This window comes from Sus scrofa, chromosome 9 (assembly GCF_054392235.1).
Source record: "Sus scrofa isolate SSC_HxYL_T2T_F1_AM1 chromosome 9, Sscrofa_HxYL_maternal_Yorkshire_Landrace_v2.0, whole genome shotgun sequence".
NCBI classification, from domain to species: Eukaryota; Metazoa; Chordata; class Mammalia; order Artiodactyla; family Suidae; genus Sus; species Sus scrofa.
In genome coordinates, this window is record NC_139391.1 from 41,439,743 (window position 1) to 41,459,986 (window position 20,244).

General features: G+C 52.3%; 1 protein-coding gene across 24 annotated transcripts; it reads right to left on the reverse strand.

Moving 5' to 3' along the window:
• Window positions 1–3,336: 3,336 nt before the first annotated feature.
• TMPRSS5 (transmembrane serine protease 5) lies at window positions 3,337–16,974 on the reverse strand. Of its 24 annotated transcripts, none has more exons than XR_014815293.1 (13): window positions 16,854–16,974; window positions 16,278–16,524; window positions 14,583–14,706; window positions 14,123–14,209; window positions 13,274–13,396; window positions 11,891–12,026; window positions 11,447–11,560; window positions 9,605–9,648; window positions 8,806–8,968; window positions 7,666–7,844; window positions 5,446–6,163; window positions 5,087–5,239; window positions 3,337–3,921 (listed from the first exon to the last, which is right to left on the reverse strand). XR_014815293.1 is itself a non-coding variant. In XM_084976067.1 (13 exons), exons 1-13 carry the CDS (start codon window positions 16,854–16,856, stop codon window positions 3,913–3,915), a joined length of 1,377 nt encoding a protein of 458 aa, XP_084832193.1. In that variant the 5' UTR covers window positions 16,857–16,974; the 3' UTR covers window positions 3,337–3,912. The 24 variants fall into 24 exon arrangements, 9 of the variants coding, with proteins under 9 accessions (XP_084832193.1, XP_084832192.1, XP_084832190.1 ...); XR_014815288.1 differs by having other exon boundaries at window positions 3,337–3,996; window positions 14,550–14,706; XM_084976067.1 differs by lacking the exon at window positions 16,278–16,524 and having other exon boundaries at window positions 5,446–5,588; window positions 6,065–6,163.
• Between the last annotated feature and the right edge of the window lie 3,270 nt (window positions 16,975–20,244).

Consider the following 20,244-nt stretch of genomic DNA (forward strand, 5'->3'; position numbering starts at 1 on the left):
CAGGGCGCTAGAAATCTGCAGAGGGGGCCTGTAGGCTCTGCCTCACCCTTTCCTGGCCTTGTAATGTGTTAGAAAGACCAGCCTGACCTCTCAGTAGGAAGCTACTGCCTCCATAGGACAAGGAGCCTTCTAGAAGTTGAGGTATTTAGGACAGTTTAAAGGGCCATTAACCATACTGTGCTCCAATCAGCTTAGCAGGAAGCAGAGCCCCAGAGAGAGGCAAACCCAGAGATATATTCTGGGGTGTCCAAGGAGGGAGGTGGAGAGGGATCCAGACCCAGGATGCTGCAGGAGGCTTGAGGCGTGGTGGCAGGTGTAGGTGGGTTCTCCTTGGAGCAGCCAGGAGGCCCCTAAGTGCATGACCAGGAGAGGACAGAGGACGGAGAAGAGAGAAGACGATGGAAAGACTCCAGAAGATCATCTCCCGATCCAGCTTTCGGCACTGATAGCATTTCCAGTTTTGTTCTATTGTGGATGAACCCAATGTTCCCAAAAATAAAATGCAGGAAAGAGCCTGAGAAATGTTCCCGAGGAATGACAGGGCTTCCCCCTTGTTCACAGCAACTCTGCCACAAGAAGCAGGACTCCAGGGAAAGAAAGAGGGAGAACCTGCACCCCACCATACCCTCCCCAGACCCCAAAACACAGAGAAGTAGTTAAGAGAAGGGCTCTGCCCTGGGCCTGGCAGCCAGGAGCCACCTTCCTGGGGAGACTCAGGAGGCTGGCAAGCTCTGCCAGGCAGGTGGGATGAGAGACGGGTTTCCTGCACACAGAAATGCCCTGACTCAGTCAGCAATAGGCCCTTAGAGCTCCCTTAGCAATTACAATCTCCCCACTCGACGTCATGCCCGGCTGGCCACTAATAATTTATTGCAAATAAGTCTCATCACTCCAATAAAGCAGCCACTTCTCTACCTCCGAATTCCCTGCAGAGCTTAACACAGCTGGGCACCCAGCTGGTCCTCATTAAAATCCTTCTGGACCTGAATCTTCCCACCCTTCCTTGTCCCCATCTCCAGCCCTGCTCTCTAGCAGCCGGCACAGAGCACTCACTTCTCGCTTTCCTAAAGGCTGAGACCAGAAGGTGCCAGTGCAGGAGAGGGCAGCCGAGAGTCTCTGAGTCTGTAGATCTCAACTAGCGGTCTGGCAAAAAATAACAGAACCTTCTACAGGTAACCAGGGAATCGCTATTAGCAAATTCTCTAATGAGGGTTCTCTTTATCGTCTTCCTGTGGAAGAGCATTTGTAATGTTTAAGTCAGACCATGCACAACTGGAAATCTGTAAGAAGCTTGCCCAGGTACGGTCTCTGGTAGGAGCCCCTTAACTACTCAGGTTTTGGTTACCTCATCTATAAAAAGTCGGGATGCCGAGTTTCTGCTATGGCACAGTGGGATCGGCAGTGGCAGCATCTTGGGAGCCCTGGGATGTGGGTTCGATCCCAGCCCCGCACAGTGGGTTAAGGATCCAGTGTTGCTGCAGTTGCCGCTTAGGTGGCAACTGCGGCTCCGATCTGATCCCTGGCCCCAGGAACTCCATGTGCCATGGGGCAGCCAAAAAGAAAAAGAAATGAATAGGGGTGCAATGCATTGCTATAGACAGGTGACTAAACCAGGTGAAAAACTGCCTTCCTTTCTACACTTCAGTGCAATATTGGACCATCTCACTCATCTGCGTGCAAAACAGTGATGTGGATTTGAAGGAAAAAGACCCAAGGCTCACATCTTGGCTTTAGCACTTATTAGCTGGCTGGTCCTGGGAAAGTCACTTAATCTTTCTGAACTAATTTTCTTGCCTGTGAAATGGGCACCATAACAATATCTTCACCACCCAGAGATGGTGTGAGATTTAAGTGAGAAGCCAGTGTGAGCAGGATTGATAAACTGGCTTGACAAACTGGTACTGTGGTTTCCGAATGTTACTGATTTTTATTAACAGGTCATAATGACTGTGGCAAATAAAAACCTCACTTTAAATAAACAAATGGGGAGTTCCCTGGTGGCCTAGCAGTTCAGGATCAGGTGTAGACACTATTGTGGCTCAAGTCACGGCCATGGCACCTGGTTTGATCCCAGGCCTCGGAACTTCCGCAGGCTGTAGGTGTGGCCAAAAAATGCACATGGAGAACACCTCATGTGAACATAGCTGATGGATTTGCTGGCAACTCTTCCCCGTCCGGGAAGATCAGTGGCCTGAAACTCCTCTTGAAGTGGGAGCTTAGCAAAGTCAGGTAGTAAATGCTGATCTCAGGATGGAGGCTGGAGGTCAGGGCTCTAAGAGCACAGGGGAGGCCATCGGCCACCTGCCAGGGCCTCTCCCACAGGGCTTCTGCAGGTTGACAACAGACTCCCAGCAACCACTTCCCCAGGTAATAAAACAAGAGTAAATTGCAGCCCTCGCTTTTTAGTGCACTTCTGGCAAAGGAAGTAGACACTCCAGAAATGGAGATTCATTTGTACTACCCCTCCAAAAAATGCCGATAAACTCGCAAAAAAAGTTGTGTTATTGCTAAACACTAATTGCATTTCCTTGGGTAAGCACCATAAAAAATTCATTGCAGTTTTTAGAAACAAGATGCCAATTGCATTTTAATTGCTAGAGCGGAGAGAGTGGGGAGAAGCTTAACCAGGAAAATGCTAACTGGGCAGAAACTCAGAAAGATATCTCCCAGAGTCCAGACGGCCCCAATCCTGAAACAAGAGGTGAGGAGAGATGGGTCTGGTGCCGAAGCCAGACCTGCCTGGAGACAACGCCGACTCAGGGGTGCTCGATCTTGCAGAATCAGAGCACCTGGACGGGTGGGGCTTTCTGTCACCAATTGCGACATGGAGAGTTAACAAGTGTAAAGAATCATACAAAGAAGTACATGGCGGAGTTCTAGAGAGATAAGCGGGAGCCAGTTCCAGAGCTTTAAGAAGCATGTAAGGGAGAAACCTGTGATCCTCCTCCCCTTAACGTGTGTGTGAGAAAGAGAGAAAAGAGGATGGGCTGGGGGGAGGCCGGGACCAAGACCATACATCTCTTTGGGTTTTTTTGGGTTTTTTTTTGTCTTTTTTTTGCTATTTCTTTGGGCCGCTCCCACGGCATATGGAGGTTCCCGGGCTAGGGGTCGAATCGGAGCTGCAGCCACTGGCCTATGCCAGAGACACAGCAACGCGGGATCCGAGCCGCGTCTGCAACCTACACCACAGCTCACGGCAACGCCGGATCATTAACCCACTGAGCAAGGGCAGGGACCGAACCCGCAACCTCATGGTTCCTAGTCGGATTCGTTAACCACTGCGCCACGACGGGAACTCCCCATCGCTTTGTTTTAATAACGAACGTCTTGGACCAGTTCACAGAAGTGTCATTTTAAAACCTATACCCGATTCCAACACCAACCAGTGTGATCTTACAATGTGTTCTTAGCAGGTCCAACCGAAGCCAGTTGAGAGCAGAAAGCAGATGAGACTGAGAGAGGATTCCATGGCTTTAACCTGGGCTGGGCCAGCCTTGACCCTCTCTGCCCAGGAACTTCCCAGCCTGGATCTCTAGGAAGGCACACCCCCCTCCTGAGAGCACAGGGGGAAGGCAGGCCCAGGGCATCCCTAAGCATCCACCCAAAAGATGTGGACTAGGGCTGGGGCGGGGGGGGGGGGGGGCGGCGGTGCTGAAGGGCAGGCTCCCAGCTGCTGCCAGCAGCTTCTTCCTTTCCAGATGCTTCCTGCCATCTCTCTGTTCCTCCACCTTCCCAACCCAGCCCTGGCGTCTCTCCTGTCATTGAGGCTCTCTGGTGAGATGAAGGGATGCAACTCAGGGCCCAAGGGGGAGGCCCTGTGACCCGGAAGCTGGCCCATGGGTGGTGACTGTCCCTTGTGCAGTGATAAGAGATCCATGCCTTCTGCATCCAGGGCTGCTGCTTCTCCTCCATCTAGTGGACCTGCCAGAGACCCCAGGAAACATGAGGCTTGTACGCAGTGAGCTGGAGAGAACAACGGGACTAGTGGAGGGAGTTCTGGGTGGAAAGAGAAAGGAGCTGGTCCACAGTGTGCCTTCACCCACCATTAGATGAGTAACCCGCATTTTACTAAATCACTCAGCCACTTAGAACCTTCATGTTCACTTCTGTCAAATGGGGCTAAAATATCTGCTCCTCTAGGTTGTTTGCAAGGTTTGAACAAGAAGATAAATGTCTTCTGTAAACTTTAAAGTTTATTATCTTCCACCTACCCTGAGCCCAGCCTTGCAGAAAGGTTCTTCCCATTCCTCACACCCTGCATTTGTAAAGTTCTTTATACAAATCACATGTTTTTACACTTAGTCTCTTACTTGGCTTTCCCACCGAGTGGATGACGTGGAGGGGCTTGCCCAAAATCACACAGAAGGAATTCGTTGCTGAACCCATTACTGCTAAATGCTAAGCTCTCTCCCTACTGCAGGCAGGGCACAGCACCACCAGGCGTGAGCAATAGTCATAAATAAGTTCAAAATAAAACCAGGCCAAAAAAAAAAAAAAGGAGCTCCCATCATGGCTCAGTGGTTAACAAATCTGACTAGGAGCCATGAGGTTGCAGGTTCGATCCCTGACCTCACTCAGTGGGTTGGGGATCCGGCGTTGCGGTGAGCTGTGGTGTAGATTGCAGACACGCTCGGCTGTGGTGTAGGCCAGTGGCTACAGCTTGGATTAGACCCCTAGCCTGGGAATCTCCACATGCTGCGGGCGCAGCGCTAGAAAAGACAGAAAGGCTAATAATAATAATAAAACCAGGGTTTTGACTCACTCTAAGCCTACCACTGGGCAGGACTTACTGCATGTTATCAACACATATAAGGTAGCAAGGATGGTAACTAGGAAACTGAGGTTTACCAAGGTTGGGAATTTGCCAGAGGGTCACACAGGAAATGACAAATCTGAACTACAAATTCAGGCCCACGCTTCCCTAGCAAATGCTTAAATTGGTGGAATGGATTTAACGTTATAAGCATTTCTCCACCCTCCACTTTGGGAATATTCTCCAGCCCCAGCCGAGCCCAGCCCTAAGGGGGTCCCGGTTTCTGAGGGTTGGGTCCTTTACAAACCGTCTGCCCATTCGCCCTCCACTCACCTGCGCCGTGTCCTGGATCCAGTCCAGGAATTCAGCAACCTTGCTGTAGACGCCCGGGTGGTTGGGCTCCGCACAGCCGTGGCCCCAGCTGACCACGCCCACCAGGCGCCAGGTGTCCCCGTCCAGGCACACCAAGGGGCCCCCGCTATCCCCCTGAGCCATCCAGACCACAAGGAAAACAGGCAGTTAGTCCTTCCTGGTGCAGAGGCGCCAGACCTCCCGGGGCGAGAGAGCACCCTCCATCCCGGGCCGTCCTGCTTCCAGGATGTGTCCTGGCTTGCCTCGCCCCTCCTCAGTCCTCAGCGCGCTGCCCACTCCCTGGGCCCCCTGCTCCCCGCAGGCCCTGCCCACCCACGCACCTGGCAGGCATCGGCCCTCCCATCCAGGTAGCCGGCACACAGCATGCGGGGCGTCAGGGCCCCGCTGTACACGCAAGAGCTGTTGCAGAGCTGGGTGCTGAGCAGGGGCACCACCGTGTCCTGGAGCGTGTCCGAACTGTGGGCTGGGGAGGCAGACGCAGCAATGGGGGGACACAGAGCGAGGCCCCGGAAGGCAGAGCAGCAAGAAGGGTTCGAGGCCCCGGACGGAACCACGAAGACCCAAGGACGAGAGCCCAGGATGGGAGTCTCGGACTTTGGGCAAGGAGGTAGGAGTCTGACAGACTCCGGGACTGGGAGGTAAGTGGGGTAGACCTCACACATACACCCCGATGCTGAGGCCCTGGCACTCCTGGGACCAGGGGAAGGGAAAGAAAGGGCCTGGGTTGAAGGGAAACACTGGGCTTTTTTCTCAGAAAGACCCAAGCCGGGGAGGCTGGGGCCCTGGGTCTGGCCAAGGGGGATACCAGGGGAGAAGGGGACTGGCGGTGCCCTGTGGCCGGGGAGGAGGAGGTGGTGGCGGAGGTACCCCACTTTGGGGAAGGACCCCTCCCCCATCCCCACACCCCTTTGCAGCCAGGGCCCCGGGGGGCGGACTCACTGTGGCTGGGGTCAGTGTGGCCCCAGCCAGACACCCAGCACTGCGAGCCCCTCGGAAAAGCCTGCTCTTCGGTTGGCAGGCACACGGCTCCCACGGTGTCTGTGGAGAGGCAGTGGTCCTGGACCCCACTCAGGCTCGGGCTCCCTGCCCCCAAGTCCGGCCTCCTGTACAGCTGTGGGGGTCGGGCCCTGTACCACCTGGGGAGTCACCATTCACACAGGAGACAAGGGTGGAAACTGCAGTGCGCTTGTGCCCTAGGCTGGGTGGGTACTTACAGTGCAGCCCCCACCAGGGACAGAGGGGGGATAGAAACGTCTAGGTGTTTGTACCTAACCTCTCCAATGAGGACCATTTTGGATTTTCCCAGGGGGTTTGGACCCTCGTTAGGGCATCGTTTCCAAAAGCGTGGGACCCATCCGGTGAGAGGAGCCCAAGCCTAATTTTAGGTAGTGCATAGACCTGCCATTAGATAAACACCCCTTTGCTGGGAGAAAGTATTTCCTCTTGGGTTCTCTTTTAGCCTCTCTCCTGCATCAAGGAGAAAGAGTCAGTCTGATGCCACTCTGTGCCTTTCTCCCTGCACCCGTACCTGCTTCTAGCACAGAGAGAGCGGCCGGGCGCAGCAGCTCTGCAGAACACAGCACCTCACTAGGACCTGAGCACTGGTTTACTCTCACTCTGTGTTTTTGTGGTTATTATCTATTTACTATAAATTATATGCATTCTCCAGTTAGGTAGTAACCTAAAGTTTCCCTTTAAATATATTTAAGTGAATTCAGAAGTATTAACTGTGGATCAACAGTGCAGAGAGCACCCACATATGATAGAATTTGTGAACAGCATATAGCAACAACGGTGTTTGCAAAATCCAAGGCTCCAAGTAACAACAGGATGGAGGAGTGCTCAGCGTGTGTGTATGTGTGGGGGGGTGTGGATGTGGTTGAGGGTGGGGGTGTAGGCATACTTACGTGAGCCTTGCACGAGCGTGGGTTGTGTGAGGGCATGCTCATGTGTGCGTGTGTGTCTGTAGGTGAGTGCGCCTGGCACGTGCATGTGGCAGAGCTGCCCTTTGAGGGAGGGCAGGTGCTGTGCAGGAGATGCCCTGGCCCGGGAACTGTTTGCCTCGTGAACTTGAAGAGTCACTTCCCTCCCTGAATATCAGGGTTTTATCTGTGTCCACCTGGCTTGTCAGGATGTGATGAAGATTGGGTGAAAGAATCCTGGGTCAAGTAACTCTTACTAACCATAACATGGTGCTAGTTATGAACTGTTATTCTCTTAACTATATGGTTACTATTAGCAACTATAACCCAGCTGGGACCTGGCACCCGTCTGGGGACGGGGTGGAACAGCCGGTTGGCAGATGGAGCCCCCGTGAAGCTCTTCCTGGGACCTTGAGGCAAATCCTGCCTGCAGCCCAGCTGTGAAACAGGGCCAGAACCTTTGTCCCCAAAAGAGCCCATGGGAGAGTCAGTGCAACCTCCAGAATCCACGACAGTTACCACGTGCCGTGAATGTCGTAAGGTTCACAACACGAGGGACTCTTAGCAACCAGCCTGGCTCTCCCCCTCCCGGTGCCAGCTCTCCCACCACAGCCTCACCTGAGAAGTGAAGCGGGGTCCGGAGCTGCAGGAGGGCGAGGTCGTAGTCGTGATTCTGGGCGCTGTAGAGAGGGTGGGCAATGATCCGCTCCACCACGGCCCCCTGGTGTGGCCTGACTGTGCTGTGGCTGACCAGCCCCACGTGGACCCGCCAGCTGGACAGACGGGACAGCCTGAAACTGCACACAGGAGCCGTGCTGAGCCCGGGGGCCAAAGAGAGTGAATAAGGTGACAAAAGTGAGTTGGGGGGTGGAGGAAGCTGCCACCAGCCAGGTTATTAGTGACAGCAAGAGGAGAGGCCATTACCAGACTGCAAGCTCCCAGAACCCAGGGCTCTTAGAATCCCCCCAGCAACTGGCAAGACACTGGACATGCAATAGGTGCTTAATAAATGCTCAGGCACTGATGGATAGAGAAAGGAGACACCATGGGTCATGTGCAACAACCAGCCCTCTCCCCTGTGTAGCCCCCTTCAGGTGTTACAGTAAACACGGAAAGGCCTTGTGAGATGTGACTCTAAGCTGAGTCAGCACAGTTCCCATCAGTGTCATCTCCCCACTTCCTGGTGTCATCGTGGGGGAGGCGCTTCAGCTCTCCCAGCCTCGGTGTCCTCAGTGTCGGAGGGGGTCACACTACCGCCCTGCCCCCCACCAAAGAAAAAGGCTGAACAGCACATTCATTCCTTGCAATAAGTATTTATTAAGCACCTACTATACTCTAGAACTGTTCTAGGCCCTGGGGACGAGGCAGGGGAAAATCAACAAAGGGGTTCAGTACTAAACAAGCCTCTTCCCTGCTCCCCTAGAGCTTCCGGTCTAAGAGGAAGAAAGACATTAAACAAATAATTACAAGGAAAAGAATTTCATTACAGATTAATTGAGAAGCACGGAGTGCTGTGTGCGTGAAAGCATTTTAAAATAAAACCGGACAGATCTAAAGAGCCAACACTCGTATTATTACTGCTCTTGGGCAGAGCAGTTCTTGGCACGTAACAGGGAGAAGCTCACAAAGACACCCGTGCCTGCCCGCAGTGCATGGGGGAGGCAGGCAGCTGGACAAGGACACTTAACACAGGACATCCTGGCGGCCAAGCAGAGAAGGCCCTGGAGGCACTCTGCCCCGGTGCAGCCCCACACTTGCCTGTGCGTGCAGTGTGCCGCCGTCACCACCCAGCTCGGGGCCAGCACGGAGCCTCCACACGTGTGCCGGGAGCCCAGGGCCACACTGGCCTGCCAGGGCCAGCGCCCGGGAGCTACCGCCTGCCCGCCGACTATCCTGGAAGCCAGGGGCCTGGCCCCACACTCTGCAAGCAAACAAGCACCGGCAAGAGGGAGAGAAAGAGGGGTGTCAGCGTGTGCCAGCTGTTGAGAAAGCGGCCGGCGGGAAGGTAGAACTGCTGGTTACCATCACCTGGCCCATCAGGTGGTGAGCTCGCTGAGAGCAGGGACTGTGCCTGCATTCTCTGGGGGGGCCCCAGGACCTAAGAAAATGCCTGGCCCTTGGGAGGCATCAAAGGCTGGTGCGTGCACCGACGCATGGAAGGACAGAGGAAGAGAGGGTTAGATGACTCGGAAGACGAGTTAAAGGAACTCCACAGACTGTCTCCCATCTGGCCCCTGGTTCCCCACCCTCCCTAGTCTCCAGAAGCTGCTGGTCCACCTTTGGGGCGTTCCAAAAGAAGGGGGAGTGTCACAGGCCAGGGAGGGGGTGTAGCAAGGTCACACGCCCAGCCCAGTGGCTGGTGGGGGATGTGACAGAGGCATAGACAGGGCTCTGCCGAGGGCAGAATTGTGTCTGCAGGAAGGGGTCTAGCAGGCAAGTGGGCCAGGAACCCCACCCCAGGCCCAGCTGAACCTCCCAGTGGGCATTCCCACCCTTGGGGCACAGGGCAGACGCCCTCCTTCTACTGCCACCATCCCGGACCCCAGTCAGGACTCACCAGAGCATTGGAGGGACACGATTTGCCCAGAAGTACAACTGTCCCTGCAAAGCAGAGGTAGCTCTAGCAAGAAGCTGGCCCACCCCCTGCTGCACACCCAGCCAAGAGCCTGGAGCCACAGGCATCTGCCTCCTGCCCCACCCAGCACCAGGTCCCTCCCTGTGGCAGGTCTCCCCAACAGTAGGCACTGGCTCACCAGGCTTCACGCTCCTTCAGGGTCAGTTTGGGCAGGGCCCAAAGTTACAAATAAACATTCATAAGTGTGAAAATTCAGCTATTCCCACTAAGTCCCCCCCCCTCCCCCGAGTAAATGTGTGCTCAGAGGAGTGGAGAAGCCCGGGGGTGGAGGGTGGGGGGGGTGAGAGGACCAGGTTTCTTGTCCCATGTCCCTGCCTCAGCCGACTCTGCTCTACCCCCAGCCCCTCACAAGGCCCTTCGTACTCAAATGCCTGCTCTCCTCGCTCCCCTCTTCTTTCTAACAACCTCAGCTCCTTTTGGACCTAAGTCCTCTGCTCTTTCTTCACTCATCTCCAGCTCCCAGCAGCCCAGTGTCTGGAGCCTAAGTTTCTCCTAGTTGCCCAAACCCACAGCCCTCTGGCTCTCCTGGCTGAGCCCATCCCACCCTGACCTCCCTTTGCTCATCCAGGTGTCTGAGACCGGGTACCACATTCCCCTGATGGACCCTCAGGGACAGAAGCTGGACTGGAGGGAACTGAGGTGTGGACAGAACAGTGGTGTGGGGGTGAGAAGGCTTCAGAGCAGTGATGGGAGGATGCCCTGGCAGGGTGCCTGCTCAGCTTGCACCCACCCCAGGACTGGGAGGAGGATCCATCACAGAGCCCTCTCTTTTCTGGAAGGTCTCCCAAGTTCCATGTAGTCAACCACCTCTCTCCTGAGATACCAGAATTATCCAAATGAAATGTGCCAGTGGTGAGAAATGCCAAATCCAAGCCATGTCTGTGACCTACACAGCAACTCACGGCAACACCAGATCCTTAACTCACGGAGCAAAGGCCAGGAATCGAACCTGCATCCTCATGGATATTAGTCAGGTTTGTAACCTACTGAGCCACCACAGGAGCTCCCTTTTTTTCTTTTTTTGGCTGCCCTGTGGCATATAAGGTTCCCAGGCCAGGGATCAGATCTGAGCCATCGTTGTGACCTACACTGCAGTTTTAGCAATGCCAGATCTTTAAGCCACTGTGCCAGGCCAGGGATGGAACCTGCATCCCAGCACTCCCAAGACACACCGTTCCTGTTGTGCCACAGTGGGAACTCCAATCCTGCCATTCTTACAGGCGGCAAACAAGATGACATATGTGAAACCTTGGTAGAAAGAGAATCATGTCCATGGAGAGCAAACTTGTGGTTGCCAAGAGGGAGGGGGAGGGACGGGGAGGGACTGGGAATTTAGGGTTAATAGATGCAAACTATTGCCTTTGGAATGGATAAGCAATGGGATCCTGCTGTGTAGCACTGGGAACTATGTCTGGTCACTTGTGATGGAACATGATAATGTGAGAAAAAATAATGTATACATGTGTGTGTGACAGGGTCACCTCACCATGCAGTAGAATATTGAACACTGTAAACCAGCTATAGTGGAAAAAATTAAAATCATTATTAAAAAAATAATAATAAATAAAAAATAAATTGTTTTAAACCTTGGTGGGCAGGGCTCCTGTGAGCCGAGTTAATAGATCCTGGTGGGAAATGCTTCTCATTGTCATCCTGTCTCATACCTTCAGTGTCCTTGCCACCAGGCTGCCCTGATAGGAAGATTTTTGCTGGGTTGTTCAGCAGGAAGTGAGGGACATCCCTCAGCCTCCTGAGAAGCCCTACCTGGGCTGCCACACCTCCTCCAAGAGGCCTTCCAATCTAGGAGAGAGCTGAGCAAACTCCCTGGAGCCGTTGAGCCTGATGTCAGACAAGTTCACTGCCTTATGGTGAGTGAGTCTTGGCAGGAGAAGGGAACAGAACAGGAAGAAATTGGCTTTAAACTGCAGCGCAAGAGATGGGGTCAATCAAACCAGCATGTCAGAGATACAGGCATAGCGACCAAACAAGGCTTTGACCATGACCTCTTCAGGGATTTATATTTATTAAAAAGCAGGGATGCTCAAAGAGAAACAGGCTGGGGCAGCATCGTGCCCAGAGGCCAGGAGATGACCACAATGACCTCTTGCCATTTCCTGAGTACTTTGATGGTGACAAGCAGATCGAGGTCACCAGCGCCCCTCCTCCTGCCCACCAGCCCTCCCCAGGCCCAGGTCTGGCCCCAGTTACCTGAGATGCCCCAGGCTCCGGCAGATCCGCACCCCCAGGGCAGCGCTCCAGCCTTCGTGACAGACCAGGAGCCAGTCTGGCCGGGCCCTCACCTGTACTTCCAGTAAGAATTCCTCTGGGTTTATCCTGAAAGATACTGAAACCGAGGCATGAAAGCCACACTCCCCGCCTGCTGTGGGATGGAGGGGCAGTGCGGGCAGGGCAAGCCCAACCTGAAGAGGCCTTCATACTAGCATCTGAGTCGCTGGACGTCAGGTTCCCTTTTGCCCAGCCTCTTCCAAAAAGAAAATAACCGCTCTTTGTGTTCCTTTTGAGCTTTGGCGGGGGGGACCTTTTTTTTTTGGCTGTCTCAGGGGTCTATGGAATTCCCCAGCCAGGTATTAGATTCAAGCCCCATCTACAACAGCACTGTGCCAGGCTGGGGGCCGAACCTGCGTCCTAGTGCTCCAGAGACGCTGCCAATCCCATTGCACCACACTCCTAGTTTTGGGTTTTAACCAAGTGCTTTTAAACGTGCTCCATCACGAAGTGTCAGGCAGCCCTGTGGGGGGAGCATTCCAGTCCTCCCCACACTGCAGAGGGCAGTAAGGCACAGAGGTGAGGTTACCTGTCCAAGGTCACAGGATCTGCAAGTGCTAGATCCTGGTCTTCGGATTTCTAGTCTTGTGACAATACTAATGATGGTCCCCATTTATTGCACATCTGCTTTTTCCAAACCCTGTGCTAAGCTCTTGAATATTAAGCTCTTACTATGCTTACAGCTTGGTGCAGTAAATACTTTTAGCTCCATTTCACAGAGAAGGAAACAGAAGCTCAAAAAAGCAACGTCCCCGAAGGCACACACAGCTAGAAAGGCAGGCTCCAAGCTGCACCTAACTAACCTCTGCAATGGATTCTAACCCCAGCTTTGGCAGCACCGTGTCTTCTGACCCCCTACACTTACCTGGAGCAGAGGGGCTGAGATTGGGGTCGGGGAGGGGGAGATGGTGTGGTGTGAGGTCCCCAGCCCTCGATGTGCTCTTTGCCGCTGGGCCAAGACCCCTGCGGATCACACACCAGCTCCCAGACACACCTGCCCCCTCCCGCCACCCTGCAGGCTCATTGCCCCACATGGCAAGTCGCCATCACTCCTGCCAGCCTGGGCTCTCCGCCACCCGCAGCTAGAGATCAAGACAGTCCCCAGAGTGCTGAAAGCCCTAACTCAGAGGTCAGCTCTTCAAAGCTGGACGGCAGCCCCCCCTCACACCGCAGGAGACAGTGGATGACAGCGAACGCCTGGCCCGTCGTGCTGGTCCCCTCGCCCCCAGGAAGAAGAGACAGTCCCACAGCTCTGCAGGGCCCTGGCCAGGGTGGAAGTCTTGCTTCCTTGGGGGTGTCACCTACCTGTTCTGGGAAGCGAGGGATGCAGGGCTTCCTCATCACTGGCCTCTGAGCAGTTCCAAGTCATCTCCTCATCCTCTAGGGTCCCGGGGACAGGCTGAGAGGCAGCTGGCCACAGATACAGCACTGCAGAGGACAAAGACAGGAGAGGGTCTCAGAGAAGAGGCTGAGGAAGGAAGCGATTCCTGTCGGAGGATCAAGGAGCAGAACAAGAGAGCTGCGGCAGAAAGGGGCAGAGGCTGCCTCCTGGGGACTCCTCAGCACCACCCTGCCTTGGGCGGGTCCCCCCAGCACACAGAAGCATGGATCACACTCTCTCCGTCTCTGTGTCTGTCTCCCCTGCTGCCTGGGAACAATATCTGCGAAAAGTTTGACGAGGGCCCTGGGCCATCCATTTGAGTACATTTCTCATGGCAGGACTAAAACTTTTTTTTTTTTTTTTTTTTTTTTTTTTGCTTTTTAGGGCCACACTGAATCAGAGCTGCAACTGCCGGCTTATACCACAGCCACAGCCACACCAGATCCAAGCCACATCTGCAACTTATGCCACAGCTCATGGCAACACCGGATCCTAAACCCACTCAGCAAGACCAAGGATCAAACCTGCATCTTCATGGACACTGATCAGGTACTAAACCCACTGAGCCCAAACAGAAACCCCCAAAACAGTCTTCTTGATGTAGAGCCCAAGCCCTGCCTCCGGTACCCCCGGCCCACCTCCATTTGCTATCTGCTTAGAGTAGATGCAGAAGATGCTCGTTCTACCTGCCTTTAACACCTGCCAGTCTCTCCCCGCATCCCCAGATCCTGTCCTTTGCCCCTCCCCCATCCACTGAGGGTCCCAGCACTGACCTAGAAGCCAGGAGCCGATGCTCACACCAGCCAGCAGCCCTAGGGCTCCCAGCACCGCCCAGCCATGCCACCCGGTGCAGCAGCGCCCTGCCGAGGAGACTGTTGGGGAGGGCAGAGGAGTCTGGGGGCCCTGCCCCTACCTGCCAGCCTCACTCCACCCCGAGGCACCCCTGGGGCCAGGCAGCCCCTGAGGGGCTGCACCTGCCCCCCTTCCCCTGCCCCTTTGTCCTGGGATGCGTGGGGGGCACAGCTCTGATCACTGGATCCCTCAGCACCCACTCAAGCCCCCATGTGGGAAACAGAGCAAAAGCAGGTCGGGGATAGAGAGTGAGACAGCCTCTCCCCCTCAGTCATTTAAGGCTGACCAGGAAGATCTGGGGAGAAGGAATCTGGGGATATAGGAAGAGTGTCCCTTCACTGCCCGCACCCAGTCGTTCCCCTATGGCCCAGTCTGGCCTACTGGGTTGCTGCTGGGCCTCCGGGCTCTGTAGGGGGTCTTCTGGCTCTTCTCTGAAGATCCCAGATCCTGGACCCTCCTCTGCATACTGAGCCTCCACAGGGGCTGGGCCATCCAGCATCAGGCTCTGGGGAAAGAGCTGTCAGTCACTCACCACGGAGAGAAATCACCATCCACCACGAGTCCCTGTGGTGCACCCTCATTGCCACTTGAAAGCCTTTTTTCCTCTTGGGGACTCCATGTGTGTTCCTGTCGACGCCCCTCAGGGGTCCCCACTCTCCAGGAGCCCCTACCCCTACCCACCTTACTCTGACACAGCCAGTAAGTGTTAGAACAGGACGTGAACCCAGACCTGCGGACTCCAAAGCCCACACACTTCCCTGCCCCCTCCCCTTGCCTCCCACCAGCCTGGAGGGCATCGCTGTAACCTTCACTATCCCGCCTCGGATCCTAAGATCCCGCCCTTCCTCATTCCCTCCTGTCTCAGAGGAAGAAATGCCCCTCCCCAAGAAACCATCCATTCATTCACCCAGTAAACAGTCTTTAGCCCAAGTGGCTAGGCCATGATGGAAGATACTGTAAGGAGCGCAAGATAAATGAACTTTGACCCCACCTCCACTGCCTCAAAGAATCTGTGTGTGAGTCCTGAAGATAAGGGCATGTAAACAAAGCAGTACATGCTCAGTGACAGTTCAGTTTAGCTGCCACTGGACTAGGAGAGCTTACTTCTTGTTGGGGAGATCCAGAAAGGCGACCTCACAGGTGAATCGGGTTTGACCTGATAGGTGTGGACATTGGGGGTCCCAGGAAAAAGGTAGGGAGGAGGCAAAGGCATGGGGATAAGCAGGCATAGAGTGGGTGGGTCAGACATTTCCCTAAAGTTCATGTGCCATGAGGGGGAGTAATGGGAAATAAGATCTTGGCAAAAACACTAGACCAGCAGTTCAAAGATAGGTCTACAGCCTACTTCGTGAACTTGACAACTCGTCAGCCCTCCAAACTTCAACTTTATCACTTATGAAATACGAGCGATAAACCCTTCTTCCCGATGAGTGGTCTCCCCTCTGGCCTCTTGTCCATTCCTTCTCTGAGCCAGAGCAATCTTTCTGACATACGAACAGGAGCAAGTTAACCCCATCTCTCAAGTATCCAATGAGCTTTGCAGCCTCCAGGATAAACCCAAAACTCCATGGCAGGGCTCAGAGCATCCTCTGTGCTCTCACCCCTCCTCTCCTCTCCATCCTCACCTGCCAGCACGAACTCCTCCGCAGCAGAGCCCAGGGTGATACCAACACACGTGCCCATCCTTGCTTGGTATCTTCACACCCTCTCACACCATGGGAGACGTGGCACCTGCTGTCCCCTTCCCCACACACTGACTCCTGTGACCCTTCAAGACTCAGCTGAAATGTCATTTTTCCAGGGAGCTTTCTTCAACCCATATGGCACAGAGTGTAACCCTATATTATGCTCATTTATTTCTCTCTCGCTCCCTCCTCTCTGGTCTAGGCATCACAGGATCTAGCTCAAGGCCTAGCAAAAAGTGGGAATTCAGTTCATGCATATTGAATAAAAGGAAGGAAGGGAAGAAGGGAGGGAGGGAGGAAGAAACTAAATAAGTTTATGCGATTAAAAGGGCTTTATAAAGCACAACACGATTAGCAAGTATAAGAATATTACTAAGAAATATGTACACACTATGGCTCCTTTCTTCAGTGAATTTCTGGTCCAGCAGGGTAGAGAGAGCCCTTAAAGTTAATGTTGCTATCATCTCCCTTCCCGGTCAGCACAGCTTGATGCAGAGATAACTCCGGGACCGCTCAGCTCTTCTTCTGGTCTCGGTATCAAGGGAGCCTGGCTTGAAGTTCAGCCTGTGAACAATCTGGCCTCACCCCAGGTCCTGCCCGACTTCAACACTCGCCAGTCCAAGCTCATGTGTGGCAGCCTGGGAAAATGGTCTTTCATGATACAGGACTCCTTGGTCCTCCTCCTTTTGAGGAGGAGTCGTCCACGTAATAATGATTTGCTAAGCGCTGCCTGCAGCCCAAGCACCTGGCCAGGTATGTGGGGGACAAGGGAGGGATGTAGGAGTCCACCCCCGGGGAAAACAAACCCAGGAGATTGGCCACAAGGACCCCCTCTAGGACCCAGATCCTGCACCAGAGCTGCCAGAGGAGGCTCTTTCCCAAAGCCTAGAATCCCAAGGGTGGGGTCGGGGTGGGGGTTGAAAGAGAGAGAGGCCAGATTAGGGATGGCACAGAGTTGTAGCCTTACCATATGGGTCAGTGGCACCGATGTATAGCCTCAAGGTCTGCTAGGCAGCGCTCTGCCCTTGATCTTGGATCAGCATTGATTAAATAGCCGGACCAGCTTGGCTGAAGTATAAGGTCTCCCCAGTTTACACATGGCTCCTCCCTTTATCGCCCTACACACACACACACAGACACACACACACAGACACACACACACACACACACACCGGAGAGACAATGAACTCTGCTCAGAAACCATGAATAGACCCCTTGTTGCAGGAAAGAGGACCAAGGGCTAGGCAGGGGCTGGGCAGCCTCAGCCCCTCCCATTAGCTCACTGGAAGCTTAGAAACAGAGAAAAAGGTTACGAGGAGGAGGGGAAACCAACAACTGTTGCTTAGCAACCAGGTCCCTTGTGCCAAAAAGTGTGCCCCATGCACGCTAGCACAGTGCCCCCTTCCTGCTGACAGGGCTGCATTCAAGAAACTGATATTAGCATTTGTTGAAATGTTGCTCAGTCCTCTGGATTAGATCTCCCCTTTGTGTGGGTTGGCTCTCCCAGCAGTCTGGGGCTGTCACCATCCTGGAATGGGGATGATGAGGAGGAGGCATCTTTGTCACCTCCCTCCTTGGGCTGCGCCTGTCATCCAAATGCCAGGGAAAGGGCACCACTGCCCTTGGGGCCAGTGACTACAGGAGCTCTCAGTACTATGCTGCATCAAAGCACAGGGTGGCCCAGCTGAGCCTGAGATGGGCTGGGCACACCTGGGAGCTATATCTCTTTAGTCAAGGAGGCAGAAGAGGTCCCAGGGAAGGGAAAGGCTGATCTGGTTCCCCCTCTTCTAAATGCCTCTCACAGGTCCTGCAGATGGGCCAGTGAAGAATATGGACTTTAGAGTCAGGCCTTCCTGAAATCCTAGTTCTGCCTCTTCCCTTTCTCAGCCTCACCTATACAATTAGCGCCTACTTCCGTAGAGTTGATGCTGTAATTAAATGAGCTATTGAATATAAAACCCCTGGCTTTCTATCTATTATCCATCACAGACTCTATTAAGTAAATATTAGCTGCTATTGTTATTACGATTAATTATTATTACTGTTGAACCTCACTCACACAACCTTTATTTTCCTTTTTGGTCCCTATTTTCCTCCCATAATCAGTGTGTCAACTTTCACATCCTCATAGATACTAGCTAGGTTCATTACTGCTGAGCCATAATGGGAACTCCCTATCCTTCCAGAAATAGAACAAACAAGCCTAAAATTAGTGTGGATCCACAGGAGACTCTCAAATAGTCAGAAAAAAAGAACAAAGCTGGAGGGATCACACTCCCTGGTTTTAAACCATGTTACAAAGCTACAGTGATCAAAACAGAAGGATGCTGGCATAAAAACAGACACATAGATCAATGGAATAAAATAGAGAGCCCAGAAATAAACCCTTCATCAATTAATCTGTGACAAGGGATGCAAAAATATACAACGTGTAAAAGACAGTCTCTTCAATAAATAGTGTTGGGAAAACTGGACAGCCACATGTAAAAAAATGAAACTGGACTCCTACCTTATACCACACACAAAAGCCAACTCAAAATTAATTAAAGACTGGAGTTCCCGTCGTGGCGCAGTGGTTAACGAATCCGACTAGGAACCATGAGGTTGCGGGTTCGGTCCCTGCCCTTGCTCAGTGGGTTAAGGATCTGGCATTGCCGTGAGCTGTGGTGTAGGTTGCAGACGCGGCTCGGATCCCGCGTTGCTGTGGCTCTGGCGTAGGCCGGTGGCTACAGCTCCGATTCAACCCCTAGCCTGGGAACCTCCATATGCCGCGGGAGCAGCCCAAGAAATAGCAACAACAACAACAACAAAAGACAAAAAGACAAAAAAAAAAATTAATTAAAGACTTATATTTAAGATATGAAACTGTAAAAATCCTAGAAGAAAACATAGGGTATGAGCTCCTTGATCTTGGTCTTGGCAATGATGTCTTAGATTTGACACCAAAAGCAAAGGCAACAAAAACAAAAATAAACAAGTGGGACTATGTACAATTAAAAGGAAAGGCTCTGCACAGTAAAAGAAGCTATCAATAAAATGAAAAGGCAACATGTAGAATGGGATAAAATATTTGCAAATCATATATTTGATAAGGGGTTAATATGAAAAACATGTAGAGAACTTTACAACTCAACAGTAAAAAAAAAAAAAAAGTCCAATTTTAAAATGGACAGAGGATCTGAATAGACTATTTTCTCAAGACGTACAGATGGCCAACAGGTACATGAAAAGATGTTCAACATCAATAATCATCAGAGAAATACAAATCAGAACCACAATAAGATATCACCTTATATCTGTTAGAATGGCAGTCATCCAAAAGACAGGGGATAACAAGTGTTGATGAGGATATGGAGGAAAGGGAACCCTTGGGCACTCTTGGCAGAAATGTAAATTGGTGTAGCCACTATGGAAACGGTACGGAGGTTCCTGAGAAAATTAAAAATAGAACTACCATATGCTTCAGCAACCCCACTTTTGGGCATATAGCCAAAGGAAATGAAAACAGGACATGGAAGAGATGTCTGTACTCCCACATTCACTGCAGAATAGTTCACAATGGCCAAGGTGTGGAGAAACCCGTGTCCATCAATGGATGAATGGATAATGAAGATGGGGTTTATATATATACAAGGGAATATTATTCAGCCATAAGAAAGAAGGAAATCCTGCCATTTGCAACAACATAAATGGACCTGGAGGGCATTATGCTAAATGAAGTAAGCCAGACAGAGAAAGACAAATACCTTCTCCTGCCTCAACTGCAATCTAAACAGTTAAACTCACAGAGATAAAGGGTAGAAACGTGTTTCCAGGGCCTGGGGTGGGAGAAATAGGGAGAGGTTAATAAAAGGGTACAAACTTTCTGTTACAGGATGAATAGATCCTGAGCATCTTATAACTCATAGAAGTTATAACATGGTGACTATGGTTTATAGCACTGTAAGATGTAATTGAAATTTACTAAGACAATAGAACTTAAATGTTCTCACCAAAATTTTTTTAAAAGGTAAATAGATGAGGTGATGGATGTGTTAATGAACAATATGGGAGAAATCTTTTCACAGCATATACGGATAGAAAATCATGATACACACTGAACTATTTTATAATTTTATTTGACAGTTATACCTGAATAAAACATTTTTTAAAAGAGTGATTCTTGAATGCTTGGTGGCTCAGCAGTGTTGTCACTGCTGTGGCTCAGGTTTGATCCTTGGCCTGGAACTTTCCACATGCCACATGTACAGCCAGGAAAAAAAAAGTGATTCTAGATTAAATTGAGGTTGGCCCTTTCTGGCCATCCTCTCTGCCTGGCTGTTCAAGCAGTCTCTCTTCTCTATCTCTCTGATACGCCT